This window comes from Loxodonta africana, chromosome X (assembly GCF_030014295.1).
Source record: "Loxodonta africana isolate mLoxAfr1 chromosome X, mLoxAfr1.hap2, whole genome shotgun sequence".
In the NCBI taxonomy this organism is placed as follows: Eukaryota; Metazoa; Chordata; class Mammalia; order Proboscidea; family Elephantidae; genus Loxodonta; species Loxodonta africana.
Genome location: NC_087369.1, coordinates 172,912,703 through 172,930,487, shown reverse-complemented (window position 1 = coordinate 172,930,487; position 17,785 = coordinate 172,912,703). Strand labels below are relative to the sequence as shown.

At 50.4% G+C, this 17,785-nt stretch overlaps 2 protein-coding genes across 9 annotated transcripts in view; one reads left to right on the top strand and one right to left on the bottom strand.

Moving 5' to 3' along the window:
• CD99L2 (CD99 molecule like 2) overlaps positions 1-15,255 on the top strand; it is a 105,887-nt gene extending 90,632 nt beyond the window's left edge. The window contains exons 9-11 of one of the 3 annotated variants that reach the window (XR_010319689.1): positions 9,647-9,712; positions 10,911-11,027; positions 11,311-15,255. Coding sequence is in view for 2 of the 3 variants with exons in the window: in XM_064277720.1 (XP_064133790.1) it covers positions 9,647-9,744 (98 nt within the window). In the remaining variant the exon portion in view is untranslated. Of the gene's footprint in view, positions 1-9,646; positions 9,775-10,910; positions 11,028-11,310 lie in introns of all 3 variants that reach the window. The other 2 variants (XM_064277721.1, XM_064277720.1) reach the window with 2 other exon arrangements.
• A 65-nt stretch (positions 15,256-15,320) lies between these two features.
• MTMR1 (myotubularin related protein 1) overlaps positions 15,321-17,785 on the bottom strand; it is a 56,188-nt gene continuing 53,723 nt past the window's right edge. For 4 of the 6 annotated variants that reach the window (XM_023540394.2, XM_064277717.1, XM_064277719.1 and 1 more), the window contains one exon: positions 15,321-16,727. In XM_023540394.2, coding sequence (XP_023396162.1) covers positions 16,563-16,727 — 165 coding nt within the window. In that variant the 3' untranslated portion in view covers positions 15,321-16,562. The remainder of the gene's footprint in view (positions 16,728-17,785) is intronic. The other 2 variants (XR_010319688.1, XM_064277718.1) reach the window with 2 other exon arrangements.

Genomic DNA, 17,785 nt, shown 5'->3' with positions numbered 1-17,785 from the left:
TCAGCCACTCTTATGATAAGACTCTGGGTTTGGTTTTCGGTGGTTTCAGCTCTGTTACCACGAGAAATAAGGCTTTCTTTCAGGGTACAAGTGGCTACTTTGAGGTCTTTTATGTGGCACTTGAGCTGTGACTCTGAAGCCTTGAGCTCATCTCTTTCTTTCACCACTTTGTCTAGTAAGAGTAGGACCAACCAGCCAGCTTCCCTATACTTCTCATTCTGACAACATTGTAGAAAAGTATCAAACATGTGATCACCTAGAGCCTCGCTTCTCACCAATACTTGATCTATTAGTGGTGATGTTTTATGTATTAATATTGCTACCTCACACCATGGATTAGCAGCACCCTCTTTACTTCTGGAGGCAGAGTCATCAGTACCTTTAAGGCTAGTCAGATCTGAGAACCAATTTAGAAAATCATCCTTGTGGTTTTGTTTCTCTAGAACCACTCTCAGAACCAAATGTCTTAGGCTGGGTTCTCTAGAGATTTTATCTCAAGGAAATGGCTCACGCAGCTGTAGAGGCTGCCAAGTCCCAAGTCTGTGTGTCAAGCGTCAGACTGGAGGTAGAGGATGACAAATCCAAGATTGGCAGCTAGGACGGCAGGCTGCTGGCTCACAGGCTATGGAGGCTGATGAACGCCAAGATCAGCAGACAGCTGGCTCCAGTCCCAAGAACCAGAGGTCAGATGATGGCAAGCCAGATGCAGGATCCAGAGCAAGTGGTGAGCTTTGCCTGAAAGTCCATATATATTTTGGATACAGGTCACACCCCTGAGGAAACTCCCTTTACAGCACATCAGATCACATCATGGAGGATAACTACATGATGACATAACTGCCAAACCACTGAGAATCATGGCCCAGCCAAGTTGACACAGAACCTTAACCATCACAGGTAGTACTGACATTTTCACACTGTTAGGTCTTCCTATCCACAAGTGTGGTATGTTTTACCATTTATGAAGGTCTCTTTGGTTTCTTGTATTAGTGTTTTGTAGTTTTCTTTGTATAAGCCTTTTACATATCTAGTTAGATTTATTCCTAAGTATTTTATATTTTGGGGGGCTATTGTAAATGATATTGTTTTCCTGATTTCCTTTTTGGAGTTCTCTTTGTTAGTCTAGAGGAATCTGACTGATTCTTGTATATTGATCTTATACCCTGCCACTTTGCTGAATCCCTCTATTAGTTCCAGTAGCTTTCTTGTGGAATCTGTGATTGCCTATGTATAGGATTGTATCATCTTGCGAATAGGGATAGTTTTACTTATTCCTTACCAATTTGGATGCCCCTTATTTCCTTTTCTTGTCTTACTGCTCTACCTAGGGCTTCCAGTACGATATTGAGTAGGAGTGGTGATAAAACACATCCTTGTCTGGTTCCTGTTCTCAAGGAGAATGCTTTCAGTCTCCGTTGAGAATAATGTTGGCTGTTGGTTTTGTATCTATGCCCTTAACTATGTTGAGAAATTTCCCTTCTATTTCTATTTTGGTGAGAGTTTTTATCGGGAATGGGTATTGGACTTTACCAAATGCTTTTTCTGCATCGTCTGAGATGATCATGTGATTCTTTTCCTTTTTTTATGTTGTAGATTTTCCTAATGTTGAGCCATCCTTGCATAACTTGGGATAAATTCCATTTAGTCATGATGTGTTATTATTATTCTTTGAAACGTTGCTGACTTATACTGGTTAGAATTTTGTTCAGAATTTTTGTGTCTGTGTTTATGAAGGATATTAGCCTGTAGTTTTTGTTTTTGTTTTAGTAGTATCTTTGCCTGGCTTTGGTATCAGGGTTGTGATGACATCATAGAATGGATTTGAGAGTGTTCATTCCTTTTCTGTTCTGGAATAGTTTGAATAGTATCTGTGTCAGCTCTTTTCTGAATGTTTGGTAGAATTCTCCAGTGAAGCCATCCAGGCCAGGGCTTTTTTTTTTTTTTTTTGCTAGGAGTTTTTTTAATGACCTCTTCAATCTCTTCTTTTGTTGTGGGTCTATTCAGATTTTGTACTTCCGTTTGCGTTAGTTTAGGTAGGTAGCGTGTTTCTAGAAATTTGTCCATTTCCTCTAGGTTTTCAAATTTGTTGGAGTATAGTTTTTCACACTGTTCTGTTATCCTTTTTATTTCAGTTGGTTCTGTTGTAATGTCACCCATCTCATTTCTTATTTGAGTTATTTGCATCTTCTCCTTGTTTTCTTTTGTCAGTTTGGGTAGTGGTTTGTCGATTTTATTGATCCTTTCAAGGAACCAACTTCTGTTCTTATTGATCCTGTTGTTTTTCTGTTTATTTCAGTTCTAGTTTTTATTATTTTCTTTCTTTTGGCAGCCATGGGCTTCTTTTGCTGCTCTTTTTCTATTTGTTTGAGTTGTAGGGTTAAGGTATTGATTTTGGCCCTTTCTTCTTTTCCGATTTGCACGTTTATTGCTATAATTGACCTCTGAGCACTGTTTTTGCTGTGTCCCAAAAGTTTTGGTATGTTGCGTTTTCATTCTCATTTGATTCTAGGAATTTTGTTCATTTCATATTTGATTTCTTTTATTACCTGGTGGTTTTTAAGCAGGGTGTTTTTTCAGTTTCCATGTATTTGATTTTTTTTCCTTGTTCTTCCTGTTACTGATTTCTAATTTTATAGCATCGTGATCAGAGAAGATGCTTTGTATTATTTCACTGTTTTTGTATTTATTGAGGCTTGCTTTGTGGCCTAAGATGTTGTCTGTTCTAGAGAATGATCCATGTGCATTGGAAAAGAAAGTGCAGTTTACTGCTGTTGGGTGAAGTGTTCTGTATATCCCTAACAGATCAAGTTGGCTGGTTTTGATATTTCGGTCTTCTGTATCTTTGTTGAGTTTCTTTCATTGTTCTGTCCTTCATTGAAAGTGGTGTGTTAAAGTCCTGCTGTTATCGTGGAGCTGTCTGTTTCTCTTTTCAGTGCTGTTGGAGTTCGTTTTATATATTTTGGAACTCTGCCATTGGACGTGTATGTATTTATTATGGTTAGGTCCTCTTGGTGGATTGACCCTTTAATCATTATGTAATGGCCTTCCTTATCTTTTATTGTAGATTTTGCCTTAAAGTCTGTTTTATCTGAGATTAATATTGCCACTCCTATTCTTTTTTGGTCACTGTTTGCTTGATATATTTTTTTCCATCCTTTGATTTTTAGTTTATTTATATCTTTGTTCCTAAGGTGTGTCTCTTGTAGACAGCATATTGATGGGTCATGTTTTTTAAATCCATCCTGCCATTCTCTGTGTCTTTACTGGTGCATTTAAACCATTTACATTCAGTGTGATTATCAATAGGTAGGAATTTACCATTGTTTGTTTTGCTTTTGTGTGTGTGTGTGATGTTGACGGTTTCGTTATTCCACATAATTTTCTGTGCTGAGTTATTTTTGTTTGCGGAATTTTTTTTCATTTCCTTCATTGTCGTTGGTTTTGTGTTTACTGCATCTTTATAAATTTTTTTTTATTTTGATGAGTAGGTTTGTTAATTTACTTTGTGGTTACCCTGAGGCTTATGTTTCTCTTCCTAAGTTTACAAGTCTTTTATTTCCTGATAATGCCTTGATTTCCTCTCCATATGGAAGTTCTATAATTACACCATGTGTTCCTCCTTTTTGTTTTGAAGTTGTCCTCAGTTACAGACTGCTGTTTCTGGTTCCTTGTAGCTGTATTTTTGCGTATTCTTCATCTGGATTGGTATCTGGTTGATGCTGCCATGCGTCTTAGTCTCAGGTTGTTGTCTTACGTTGTTCTGAACAACAAAAAAATACTAAACCTGTTGCCATCTAGTCGATTCTGACTTATAGTGAAGGACGCTGTTTATTATGTCCTGTAGGGTCGGTCTGGTTTTTACAAATTTCCTTAATTTCTATTTATTTGGAAATGTCTTTATTTCGCTATTGTATTTGAGAGATAATTTTCCTGGATGTATAATTCTTGGTTTTCTTTCAGGGTTTTATATATTTCATTCCATTGCCTTCTTTCCTGTATGATTTCTGCCAAGAAATCAGAGCTTAGTCTTATTGATTCCCTTTGTAGATGATCTTTAGTTTTTCCCAAGCTGCTCTCAGGATTCTTTCTTCGTTTTCGGTTTTGGAAAGTTTGATTATGATATGTCTTGGCTAATTTCTTTTGGGATCTATCCTGTATGAGGTTCATTGTGCTTTTTGGGTGAATATCTTCTCGTCTTTCATGATATTAGTGAAGTTTTCTGCCAGCAAATCTTCAAAAATTCTGTGTGCTTTTTATTGTCTCCTGTTCTTGAATTCCGATCACAGATTATTACTCTTGATAATGCCCCACATAACTCTTAAGGTTTCTTCATTCTTTTTTCTGATTATTTCTCAAACAAATTGGTGTTAAAGAATTTGTCCTCTATTTTGCTGATTCTGTCTTCCATTGATTTGGTTGTTCTCCTGTGTCCTTCCATTAAGTTGTTTATTTCTGAAATTTTATTGTCGATCTTCTGGATTTCTAGTTGCTCTTTTTTTTTTTTTAATTATTTATTTGGTCGTTTTGTTCTTGCATTGCTTTCCTGAATTCTTCTGGTGTTTTGTCTGTGTTTTCCTTGGTTTTGTGTGTGTTTTCCTTGATCTCTTAGAGGACCCTATATATAAGTCTTTTGAATTCCTTATCAGGTAGTTCCATTACTCATTTCTTCCTCAGGGAGGCTTTCTGGTTCTTTATTTTGGTCACTTGCTGGAGCCATCTTCTGCTTCTTTAGGTGAATTGGTATCATCTGTTGTCTCCAACGCATTAAGGCATTATTATACTTATTTATTGTATGTTTATTTGCTGCACCCTTTTTTTTTTTTTTTGTTTTGTTCCGGGCAGGTGGGACAGGCTATTCTTGTTGGTAGTCTGGCTGCACTAGAGCGCTTACCATCTATCTCCGGGTGGGTAGGGTAGTGGCTGGGTGTGTGAGCTCAGGTCTCTCTTCACTGGTCTGGCGGGGTGGCTGAGAGAAGGCTGGACAGGTGTTGGTCACCATCTGTCAGTCCAGTGGCACAGGAGTGGGCAGCAGCACTTGACAAGTGGGTGGGGTGGCCGTTGTGGCAGATGTAGCTGGCTAGTGGCAGCGTTGTCACCACCTCCTGCCGGATGGGGGGGCGAGTCGTGGGCGGGTGTGTGCACAGTCGCACTGCCACCATCTCTCACCAGGTAGGGGTGGGAATGAGTGGCGGGTCAGTGTGTGCAGTCATGCACTTGGTGCCCTTCACAGGGTGGGGGGAAGGGTGAGAGACACGTGGGTGTGTGTGCGGCTGCACTGTCGCAGCCTCTTACTGGGCTGGGCAGGGTGCTGGCAACAGATGGGCACGGGTGCGTGCAGTTCCTGCCCCTCGCCAGGTAGGGGGGTATGTGGCAGGCAGATGCAAACGTGGCCGTACCACTTCTGCTTCTCACTGGGTGGGAGGAGGGAGGAGGGAGCGGTGGGCAGGTGCATGCATGATTGTGCTACTGCCACCTCTTGCTGGGTGAGGGGAGGGGGAGAGAGCGGTGAGTTGCCATGCACTTGGTTCTGTCGTTGCCACCTCTTGCCGGGCCGGGCAGGGTGCAGGCAGTGGGTGGCAGGTAGGTGTGCACACATGTGCACACAGTTGCCACTGCTTACTAGGCCTGGGGGGGCTGTTGGTCGTGGGCAGGCGTGTGTGCCAGCACACACCTACTACCACTTGTCAGGTGGGCAGGAGTGGGTGGTGAACGGGGCTGGGAGGGGGGGGATGGACTCGTGATATGGTTTCCGGTCAGGCGGGATGGCTGGGGTACGAGACCGTCTGCCAGTTCCGATCAGGAGGGTGGGGAGAGGCGGAGTGCGCCCCTCTGGCTAGCTGATGTAGGTGCCAGGGCACTTCTTATCCACTGAAGCCAGTAGCTGGGACCTGCCCCCGACCTAATAGAGGCGGGTAGGCACCCAGGGTCCAGCTGGGTGGGAGACCTCCTGCCGATACTCCGTGGATCCACCCTCTCATGCACACCACTCACCCCAGAGGTCAGGGACTGCTAATCGTGAGAATATCTGGCCCTGGATCCTGGCTCCTTCCCTCCTGTATGTGGACAGCAGAATCCCTGTAATTTTCGCTTTCCTTTCTGTGTTTTCCTCCCTTAGATCTGGATCATGAGCTGATCACCTTGCTTCTCTCCGGGTGTATCTGTACAGTTTCCTTGTCTCTTATGGGAATGCGTGAAGTTGCCTTCCTGTGTACCTCACCCGGGGTTGCTGTTGGCTTTCTCTTGGGATGGCCGCATTGTGCCAGGACAGCTGGTAGAGCCTCTCTGTTCTGCGTTACTCCTTGTTCACTGTGTTCATTCAATTTTTTCCTTCGAGTCAGTGTTTGATTCTTTATCCGTCTTTTTTGTTTTCAGGATTCCAAGATTGTTATTTATATCTGTTTTCACTTGGTTTTTCGGGTCTTTGCTGTAGGGGGACAGTATGGTGCAGCTGAACAAGCTGCCATCTTGGCTTCTCCCCCTCGTTGATTGTTTTAAAGCACTGGGAATGCAAGAGAAAGAGTAAAGTGGCCTTTGCCCCCACTCTATATGGTAGAATTTGAAAAGATAGGTTGATTTTATTTTCCGCTGTGGCTAGGAGTCTAAGCTGTGAGTAAATGTAGTAGTCACAAATAGTATCCTCTCTTAAAGGTCTTGCGTGGCCCCTCTCAGGAAGCCCTGTGGGGACGCTGTTGAGAGTGAGCAGGAGGACCAGAATTTGTGGGTTTCATAAGCACAGCTGGTGATGTGTTGTGTTTGCTGAGTGGAGTGTCTCAAATTCAAGGCTGGTATTTTTCTGGTTTGAATAACAGAATCTGGCTCAGCTGGAGGGCTCCCCCTGCCTCTCCCTCCTTAGCTCCTGGGAAGTGGTGGAAGGCTTAGCATCCTGTGAGGCCTCCCTTCCCCTGGCTCTGGGCCTATGGCCAAGGACTGTCGGTGGAACCTTTTTGAGGCTGCCATCTCTCCATGCTCCTCCCCTCCCTATTGGAAGGAAAGGAGCCATGGCCTGGCCAAGGGAACTTTGGGAGAATAACTCAGAGCTGCCTATGGGCCCAAAGTCCCTCAAGGAGCTGAGGGCCCAGAGACTGGGGTTAGGGGTGAAGGTGAGGATGGTGGCAGATAGACGTGGAAGCCGGCTCTCTGCCAGGGCAGTAGGGTTGTGCCAGCCAGGTACAGGGGGGAGTTCACAGGCCGGGGGGGCGGTTCCTGGGGAGCTGCCCTGCAGCTGTGGGCAAATGGGGTCTGGAGCGAGCAGAGAGATGCGGCAGGATCGGCCGGAGATGAGGACAAAAGCCCAGAGAGCATGGGTTCCAGGGACCAAGGCAACCCGGGGCACCTCTATGGGGAACCACCCTTTCCAGCTTGTGGATGGTAGTCTTCCCCGTCCTGCCCCTTCACCCTTCCTTCTCCCACGTTCCCTTCCTGGCCTGGCCTGGATCCTCCCTGTCCCCCACCTCCACGGTTCCCGGTCCTGAGGCTGGTACTGCTGTGCCACTCTTTTCTTGGCCCCGCCCCCCATCACCATCGCCGTGGCCCCTGCCCATCCTGGGCTAGCATCTCCTTGTCCCCCATCTGGATGGTTCCATCAGCCTCCTGTCTGTCCCACTTTCCTGCACACTCCACCCTGCTCCCAGAAGCCAGAGGGACCTGTTTAAAGTGGTCTGCCTGCACCACCCCCTGCTCCCCACTGCCCTCAAGGCCATGGTCCAACTCCTGAGCTTGGCCTTCAAAGCCCTTCATGATTTGGTTCCAGCACATCCCTCCCTGCCCCACCTGCAGGCCCACTTTCCCAAGGGCACCTGCCCTTCCCAGCTTCCTGCCTCGGCTGTGCTGTCCCTCACCTTCAGGCCCCCAGGCAGCCCCTCCCCAAGCCTGCTGGCTTCCTTCTTGCGGCCACAGTGTCCCCACTGACCCACAGAGAAGCTTCCTTGTCTGTGTCTGCCACCCCCATCACTCTCTGAACCTTCAGCTCCATGAGGGTCTGTGTGTGCTTTGTCTGCTGAGGTGTCCCAGGCACTGAGTACCAGCTGCCCTCGGGAGGAGCCAATGGATATTTGCAGGTGTGGCCTCTCGTCCCTGCCCTTCTGGCTGAGCCTCCCCTCGGCCACCACCAGGCAGAGATTAGTTGGAAGGCCAGGTCTGCACCCAGGCAGAGTAGACACTGGAAGCAGGCTGGGAAGCACCAGGGAGTTGGGGTGTGGGGGGTGTGGGTGCTGTGGCCCTCAGGAACTCCCAGCCTCTGCTGCCCTTTTCTTGGTGGCTCCAAGGCTCCGCGTGTCTGGTGACTGCCGTGGGTTCGTGTTGGGGGGCTGAACGTGTGTTCGAGTTCTCAGCTTTGTGTCTTGCCTTCAGGTGCAGCAGACGGTCAAGGTAAAGACACGCTCACTTTTTCTCTCCTGCTTTGGCCTTGATTATTCACCTCACCACCTCCCACTGCCCTTGCCCTTTGCCCTTTATCACCTCTTCCCTGGCACTTACCCACCTGGCTGTCACCACAACCAGCTTCCAGCATTCACTGATAGGTGGGTTAAGATGCCACCTGTCAGACCCTCCATGCCCACGCTGGGGCGGGGCTGGGTTTAGAGATGCATAGGGGTAGGGGGTGGGCCTGTCTGGGACTCAGATACCCACTGATGCTTGTCCCCAAGGAGCAGACAGCCAAGTGCCTCTGGCCATCAGCTGGGAAACTTCATTCCAGGGCAGCCGCCACCCGGCCCAGCCACTGCTCTGCCCGGTGTAGGGGCTGGCCTGGCCATCCAGAGAGCAGCCCTGCATCTGGTGGCCAGCTAAAGCCCAGCACCCGCAGGGAAAGCCAGCATATTTGAGGCTGGGTCACAGCCGCCTTTTCACTAGAAGGCACCTGCAGCCCCGGCTGGTGAAGGCCTTGCAGCGGCACCTGTGGCGGGTGGTGGCACAGGGAGAAGGGTCTGATCTGAATTTTCCCCCGGCCCGGGGCCTGTAGGGCCGTGCTCAGCCACAAGGCTCTGATAAGGCTTCCCATCCTCAGACAGCCTGGCTTTACTCAAGCAGAAGCAGGGATGGGGCCCATTCCAGGTCCTGAGAGGTGGCCCTGTGTCCACCCCGGGGTCACTCAGTGGCCTGTGTGCCAGTGTGAAGATGCTTTTGTAGAGTCCTTCAGGCCCTCCAGGAAGAAGGTTGGGGAATGGCTGCAGAGGCCCTGGGTCCACTAGGCGTGAGGAGGGAGAGGGGACCGCAGCTGTTCCTCCTCCACGGGGAAGCTGACCGTCTTCCCTGTGGGCATGTTGCTGGGAAAGCCATAGGTTGGCAGGTGACTTTGCTGGCATCTCCACAGCCCCCATCCCCGCATCCATCAGTCACTTGTGTTGTGCTTGGTTCCCTTTCTGTCCCTGGGCTCCTGGGTCAGTTCTGAGCCCCACCATTGACCCACCCCTGCAGAGCGGAGCCACCGTGTTGCCTGAGGTGGCAGGTGCCCTCGGGGAATGGGGTGGCAAGGACTTTGGTGTGCATTGTTGTGCTTCTGAGAATGATGGAAGAATTCCCAGACAGCACAGTCTCCTACCAGATGAGGGTGTTCAGAGGCCCCAGGTGCCGGGCTTTTCTCGGTCAGGACTGGGACCCCATGTCTGTCTCCTCTGTCTGTCACTCACGCTGCCCTTTGCCTTTGCAGAGGGCCTCAATGCAGACTACGTGAAGGGGGAGAACCTGGAAGCCGTGGTGTGCGAGGAGCCCCAAGGTGAGGACTTCTTGGTCACTGTCCATTGCTGAAGTCTCCGAGCTGGGCTGGGGAGCACAGAGGTATCTGTTTCCAGAATTCCCAGCTGATGTGGGCCTGGCGGGGCCTGGTGCCTTGATGGCATCAGGAACACTGCCTCACAGCCAGAGGCTATCCAGCACCATGTCGATGACTTCTGTGCACTGTTGGGGCACAGCCTCTGCTCCTGGTTCATGTGAGCCGGGCGCTAGGACCCTCTGCTCCCTGTCCGCCCCAACGGACACCTACTGGCGAATCCTGACAGAGCCCTGGGGGGTCTTCTGACACAGACCCCCAACTCTGACAGGAAAATTGCCACAGACAAGACGGAACACAGGCCTTCCTGTAACTGCCCATGACCCTCTCTCCCTCCCTTCTCCTTGCCTCCCTCTTTGTCCTTGTGCCCCCATTTCCTCCCTCTCTTTCTCCTTTTCTCTCCTTGCCTCTTCTCTCTCCTTGCCTCCTCTCTGTCTTTGCCTCCTCCCTCTCTCTTTGCCTCCTCTCTCCTCACCTCCTATCCCTCTCCTTACCTCCCGCACTCTCCTTTCCTCTCTCTCTCCATGCTCCCTCTCTCCTCCTTGTCTCCTCTCTCCTTACCTCCTCTCTCTTTCCTTTCCTTTCCTCCCTCCCTCTCTCCTTTTCTCTCTCTCTCTCTGCTTTCCTCCTTCTCCCTCTCCTTGCCTCCTCTCTCTGCTTGCCTGGCTTTCTCTCTCCTTGCCTCCGCTCTGTCTCCTGGCCTCTCTGTCTCTCCTGGCCTCCCTTCCTCTCACCTGTGTGGTTATCAGAACTTTCTGGGTTCATGAGCCGGCCGTCATTTGATGCCATCTAAGGTGGCCCAAAAAAAAAAAAATTTTTTTTTTTTTTTTGGGTTAAGGTGGCCTGTGCTGCTAAGGAGACTGTGTTGCTGACAAGTGCCCATGGTGCTATAGCAGTGGGTGGTCTGCCCGGGCCAAGGAGGCAGTGCAGACAAGTGTGCATCAGCCAAGGCGGGCGGGCAGTACAGGCCATGGCCGGGCCCAGACAGGCAGTGCGAGCACTTTGCTGGAGCCGAGGGCGTGGGAAGGGTATCCGGGACCTGAGAGGCCAGAAGTCCGTGGGCTCCATGTGGTGCATCGTGGGGTGAGTGATCTGGCCGTGGGGCAGCATGTGGATTAAAATGGGCTGTTTTCCTCCACGCCAGGATTCCTGAGAGTAATACACTTTGAAACCTGCTAGCCAGCATCGAGCGAGCACCGTCTATGGGCTGTGCTGAGTGCCTGAGGAATTGTCTTTATTTACAGCCCCTCTCCGCAGCCTTGTAAGGAGCACCCCCATTTACAGAGGAGCAGACTGAGGCGAGCTGTTTACAGGGCCTGTCCAGCTCCCCTCCTTCTCTCCCAAGAACTCTCTTCTTGAGCCACCCAGAGCTCTGCTCCCAGGGCCAGGGTCATCCTTCCTGGGGCTGGGGGCAGCGGGGAAGGGCAGAACTGGGGGTAGGGGGGAGACCAAGCTTCTATCCCCAGCAGCGGCTCGTTTCCGGCCTTCCCCTCCTGTGCTAGAAAGGAACGAATCCCTCCTAATGGGCATTTGGTTTTTCCTAGTGAGATACTCATCACTGCAAACCCAGTAGGCAGAGCCGCCGCCGCCTGAGCAGCCCCGGATCTGAGGCACCCGCTTGAGCCCCAGCCCCTCTCTCATTTGGATCCACAGCTGCTGTGCTGCTTTGTTGACGTCATTGCTGCTCGTTGCTCTCAGTTCTCTGGATAAGCTCTTGGTATTTGCCAGTTTGGTTTCAGGCCCTCAGTGCAGGGTGGGCCACGCACCTGCCAGGCACTCTGCAGAGGTGTGGTACTGCAAGCCAAGCCCTGCTCGGGCAGAGCCAGCACCAGCCTGCCCGCCAAGGACGAGGATGAAGAAAGCTACTTATGCTTAGGGGACAAGACCTGAACCCAGGGTAGTGTGATCCATGGACGTGCTGGCTTGGCTCTTCGTGGTGGGCCTGCCTGGGGCAGCAACTTCAAAAGCTGTAAATGGGGTAAGCCCCTAGCTAATACCTGGTATGTGCAGTGTTTAGGGGTATCCTTGGAGCTCCTGCAGGGAGCAACCCAGTCAGCACCAAGTAGCACCACACACACACGTACACGCACATACATACATGCATACCCATGCACACAGGCACACACATGCACACACACACCAGCCAGAGGGGCGCTTTTATTTTGGCCCTCTTTTTTGGATGACAGGTTTGAAGGGCTGGGCTTGCAGAGAGCTGGCGCGAGTGGAGACTTCCAGTTATTTAAGTGCAGACGTGCATCTCATCACAGTCCTACCATCAGCGTTTAGGGCTTTCAGGCCTCATTCCATCTGATTCCACAGGGAATGGGTGTGGGGCTGAAGGCTGCCATGATTCAAGTTTCCAGGACTCATTTGTGCACTGGATATGAGTGTTATGCTGAGTGGGCGGGGTGGGGGAGACGCTGACCCTCCACTCTATGTATGTTCTTATTTTGGTTCCCAAAGCTACAGATGTCAAGAATGAGCATCAAAGCCAGCAGCATGCTTGGGGTTTGCTTAAAAATTTTTGGGGGGGGTGTGGGGAGGGAAGAGATGTTTGCTCGGTTTCGTGACACACCCATGGCGGGGGAACTCTGTCGTCATCCTGCCTGTCCCGCTCCAACAAAGGGCACCCTGGAACCTAAGGCCTGGCACTTACCCACACCGAAGTGGTCTGGATTGGGCCAGAGCAGAGCTGGCTTCTTGGAATGTTCCGTGTGGATCCAGGGTCAAGGTTGTCCCAGCTCTGCTGAGCTGAGTCTTGAGCCCCCGACTACTGGTGATTAGTCAGTGGGAAGTTAAGAGTCCTATTTCCACAAATCTGCTTGCCTCCTTGGACTGTGGACCGCCTCGAGCATCCCCTCGCCTGCGTGGCTCCTTCACGTCCACGGTCTGGAGAACATACTGGTTGTGGTCAGTAGTAAGATGGAGCACTGCGTCTTCAGGCTGCCTTTAGGATCAACTCCGTACGGATGTGCGGGGCTCCGAAACACCCCTCCCCTTGCTTGCCGTTAATCCCAGACAGACCTGCACTGAGCAAACACCCCAGAACTGTGGCCTCTCGGAGCGCCCCAGTCTCAAGGTTAATTAGCAGGTGAGGGCACTGCTTGCAAGATGTACCTGTTTCCAGGGCCTCCCACCCTCCTTGGCCCGATAGTTGTTAACTTTGTCACGTTTTCACATCTATCCCTTCCCAACACCAAAGACGCCAAGGGCTGATGACCCCACCCCTGGAGGCCCACTTGAGGAGCTGGGCTGGAGGTGGGTCTGGAAGACTTGTCCTGTTGCCACATAGATAGGGTGACATCAGGGTGTGGGGGCTCGTGCCCTGAGGGACAGGAGTGGGGAGGGCCCAGGGCTCAGCATTGTTAGGATGGCCACTCACCGAGGTTCCCAAGAAGTCACAGTCACAGCAGTGACCAGGACGAGGGGTGATGGGACCACGTGTCCCTTGGCCAGGCATGGCGCTACACTAGAGCTTTGGGTTGGCCTCCTACGGGCAGGGCCTTCTCTACTGTCAGCCCTGAGGCTCGGCACCCTTCCAGGGCCAGGCTGCCTGAGCTCGTCCACTTTGGCTTTCCAATGCAAACCCTACAGCTGTGACAGAAAATCAGTGCTCTCACCCCCGCTTGATGTGAACCCTTCCTCAGGAACGACACTGACCTTAGTTAAAAGAGCTCTGGTTTGCTCTTAGCTAACCTCGGTCCTTCTGTGGAAAGCCCGTGGCCTGGCACCTAGACATGCAGACGGTAGCTCCTGGTAACTGGATGCCCTGAAGATCACTTCAGCCTCTTTTCCCAGAGCGCTCATCCTAGAGGGCTTCTCCTTCCAGCAGGAACACCAGCACCAGCGTTTTACGCTCGCGGGGGTGCTGCTGCCTGCAGAGCATAGGGGTTTCTTACGGTTACTGTGTCCATCTGCAAGTAGGATGGGCCAGCTTGGGCCTGCCCTATGGGATAGGGGAGAGAAAATGAGTGAACTTGGAAGGGCCAATTGAACAGGTCCAGTCCACGTCAGCTTAACTTGGTAGGGAAAAGCAAAAAGAAGAAAGGCTCAGTATTTAGGGTAACGAGTCTGAGCCCGAGCTCAATGAGGTGGGGTCCCCTCTTGGCGGGGGAGCCACAGAGGAGGCGCCTGAATGCCTCTGCCGCTCGGGTTGGGGGTTCATACCAATTCTCGGAGGAAGAAAGGGAGACTGATGAATTCCCTGTACATTTTTTCATGTGCTTGTGTTTAAGTGTGAATTGTAAGCTGTCCAGTGTTGTTTGCATTAAACAAAATTGAACCTGACAGGCCACTGTATTCTGACAGTGTTCAGTGATGCTGGCTTTCCCAGAAATAATAGCCTTTGGTTTGGAGCCCACCTGAGTCCCTTCCTCCTCAGCCAAAGCTTGTGTTCTTGCCTTCATCCCCTCGATGAGCAGCTTAGTGTCAGGGCGTCCAGGCTTGGCTTGTGAACTGGGAGGAGAGCCGGACATTGCAGCGGGCCCAGAGTGCAGCGGGCCCTGCGCGGTGACGGGAGGCTTCATGTTGAGGTCAGAGGGCATATCTGGGCCAAACCAGGCTTGCTTGTAGTAAAACATCACCAAGTCTCCGAACCCTGAACCACCCCCCCCCCCCGTCTTGGCCCAGACACTCAAAATTTCTGGTCAATCACATTGAAGACTTAGTAAGAATTAAATGATGATGCAAAGGCACTTTACATATATGAACTGTTCCTGGCACAGGAAATATTCAATCCCTGTATTTTATTATTTTTAATTTTCCTCAAAGGAAAAATCTACCAAAACTCCTAAAAAGGAGAGACAGCAAAAAACAAGACCACGGAGTAAACGTAATTTTAATTATAGATTAAAACAGTGCATCAGACAGGGCAAATACAACACTGTACCAGTTTTTAAAACCCTGAACTGCAAAGGTTTTACGTTCTAGTACACTTAAATAAAACAGAAAAAAAGAGTCGCCTAGGTAACAAAACCGTACTTCAAGTTGTTTTAGAAACTCAGGTCTGTTCTAGGAACATAAAAAGAAAAAGGACCTGTTGTGCTTCTTGGGAATCCATGGGGGTTTCTAGGGCTCCTGCTTGGGGCCGAGTGCATGGGGAGTGGGGCAGGCGCTGCTCAGAAACCTGCCAGGGCCCAGCTGGGACCAAGCCAGCAGGCAGGGACCTGGCCCCAGTGCCGGGTGGCCAGCCCCGCACCCACGGCCGGCTGAACTGTCCGGGTAAGCCCACTCTGCGTTCTCAGGTTCGCTCAACAGTACCTGACAGCCCTGGGGCAGCTGGGGGGTTGAATGTTATTCCCGGAATACCCATTGAAGAAAATCAGTGTATCAACGGATACAATCACTCAGTTTACACTGGGAGCGTGAATCGAAAGCTCATTTCAATTAAACTACAGTTTAGAAACAAATCACCTAGATGATAAAAACTGAGCATTGATTTTAGATGGTCAAATTACCGTGGATAAAGGTAAGGATCATTCGAAGAATTAGAAGGCTCCAAATATTTGACCGTAAAAACAACTTTTTAAGAACGCTCAGAAATAAGGTCAATCGGAAGGACTCTGTGTGGCATCCAGTCATTGGAAACAACCAGGCCCGTGCCAGTGCGCCGGACTGGGGTGTGCCCCTAGGCTGGGGGAGGAGGGCGTGGCCCGCTGGCTGCAGGGTTCTGCAGAGGCCAGAGCTCACCATCACCACACGAAGGTCACCACCCAAAGTTGCAACCCCAGCAGGTGGAGTGAAGCCTTTGGCAACGGAAGCCCCGGCACAGGGGTTGCTTTACGACAGTGGCATGCAGTGGCGCGAATACATGGAGCTAGGGGATCTTGTCACAGGCGAGGGCGGCTGCAGCTTGCTTTGCCCCAGACAACTGGAAAGCTGGGAGGAGGCCAGGGCAGCCCCAGCGCCAGTCCACGGGCATGGCTCCTGGAAGGAATCCATGGGGAGGCCTGCGGCTGCGGGGGACAGGCCGAGTCCTCGGTTTACCCCTCACCAGGGAAGGGCGGAGCATGCCTCATTCCCACCTGGGCTGCCCTAGGGGGCAAGTACCAGAGTGAGGCAAGGGCACACTGGTTCCCTTTAAATGGCCATCTGCAAACCTGGTTTCACACGTACCACGTGAAAGTTAGCATGAGGTTTCTTGGGTGACTATTCTAAACATAAAAAAAGGACATAGGAAAATAAAGGCATGTTTCTCTTGGTTAAAAATACCTTCTATGTACACAACAGTACTGGTACAGGAGGACCCCTCGCGTGAAGGGACTGGAAGAGATCGCAATATCTCCCCCCCACCAAATATTTCAGAACAGTTTTCAAGGTGTAGCAAAGAACAAAGATGCCACATGGCCGGCCAACGTGGAAAGTGATCGGGGTCTGTTTTGAATGAAGTACTGAGCCGTGAAATAATTCATGTACAACTCCCTTAACCCTAAGTATCGCACTAATTCACACTAGTTGCCCCAAAGCTGCCTGAACTGGTAGAACGTGGCTCCTGGGGCCAACCCGACAGCCGGGGCCCCTGTGAAACTGCTGGCGAGAGAGAACAGGCTGTTCAGGAGACAAAACGCGCTGGCAAAAAGGGGGCTCAGCTGGAGCTGTCGCTGAGCCTCACGAATGGCCGGCCGATGGCTGGAAAGGCCATCCAGACACGAGGCCGCTGGGCCTAATCCTAAAAGACAAGATCAGAAGCTGCAGTGGGAACGGCAGCCGCCAAAGGACCGCCAAGCCCTTTCCTTACCCACGGAAGGTCCTGAGACCTGGGGACCTGCAGGAAGCGCCTGCCCCCGGCGCTCGTCCGTCAGACGGAAGTGTGCACCGGGGTGGCCGAGTGGGAAGGTGAGGAGCCGCGCTCAGAAGAGGACGAGATGGAGCGCGTGGCCACCTCCCGCTGCAGCTCCTCCACCTTCTTCTGCAGCTCCGTCCTGATGGCCAGCAGCTCCTTGAGATTCTGGTGAATTGGCATCTGGGGGAAAGCAGAGACACAGCTGGTTTACCAAGCCCCTCCTACTGCACTGCTCTCCTGAGATATTCGCATGAACCATTCTGACGTGTTTGGTTCCGTGGTTTTTAGTATATTCTGAGTTGTGCAACTATCACCGCTAAGTCCACACCATTTTCATCTCCCCCTACCCAAAAAAAAAAAAAAAAAAAACCCTGTACCATTCTGCTCTGCCCCACCCAATGCCGCCCTGGAAACCACTCCTAAACTTTGATCTCCATACACTTGCCTATCCACGTCATTTGTCCTTTTGGGTTTGACCTCTTTCACTCAGCATCTTGCTTTCAAGGTTCCTCCATGTCTTAGCATGTGTCAGGACTTCCTTTCTCTTTATGGCCGAGTAGTGTGCTACTGTATGGGTGGGCCCTGTTGTTTATCCATCATCTGGTGATGGACACGGCTTGTTTCCACCTTTTGGCTATCGTGAATAATGCTGCAGTGAACACGGGTGTACAAGTTTATCGGTTTGCATTCCTGCCTTCAATTCTTTTGGGTAGGTACCTAAGAGTGGAATTGCTGTGTCATATAGTAACTCTCTTTTTAACTTTTTGAGACATTGTTTTTTAAGGAAACACTTCAACATCTGGACCCTGAGAGGATTAACATTATGATTATTCCAAAACCAAGACTCCTTGTAGATCCAAAGTCTCTGCGAGGCTTTCAGACAGGGGTGGGTTATCCAACAGGCATGAGACTGGCCTTTCCTCCTGTTTTAGTTATCTAGTGCTGCTGTAACAGAAATACAAGAGATGCCTTTAACAAAGAGGAATTTATTTTCTCACAGTCCAGTAGGCTACAAGTCCAAATTCAGGTCGCCAGCTCTAGGAGAAGGCTTTCTCTGTCAGCTCTGGGGGAAGGTCCTTGTCATCAATTTTCCCCTGGTCTCGGAGCTTCTCAGCACAGGGACCCCAGGTCCAAAGGACACGCTCCACTCCTGGTTCTTCATTCTTGGTGGTAGGAGGTCCCCCGTCTCTCTGCTTGCTTCTTTTTTATATCTCAAAAGAGATTGACTCACGAAATAA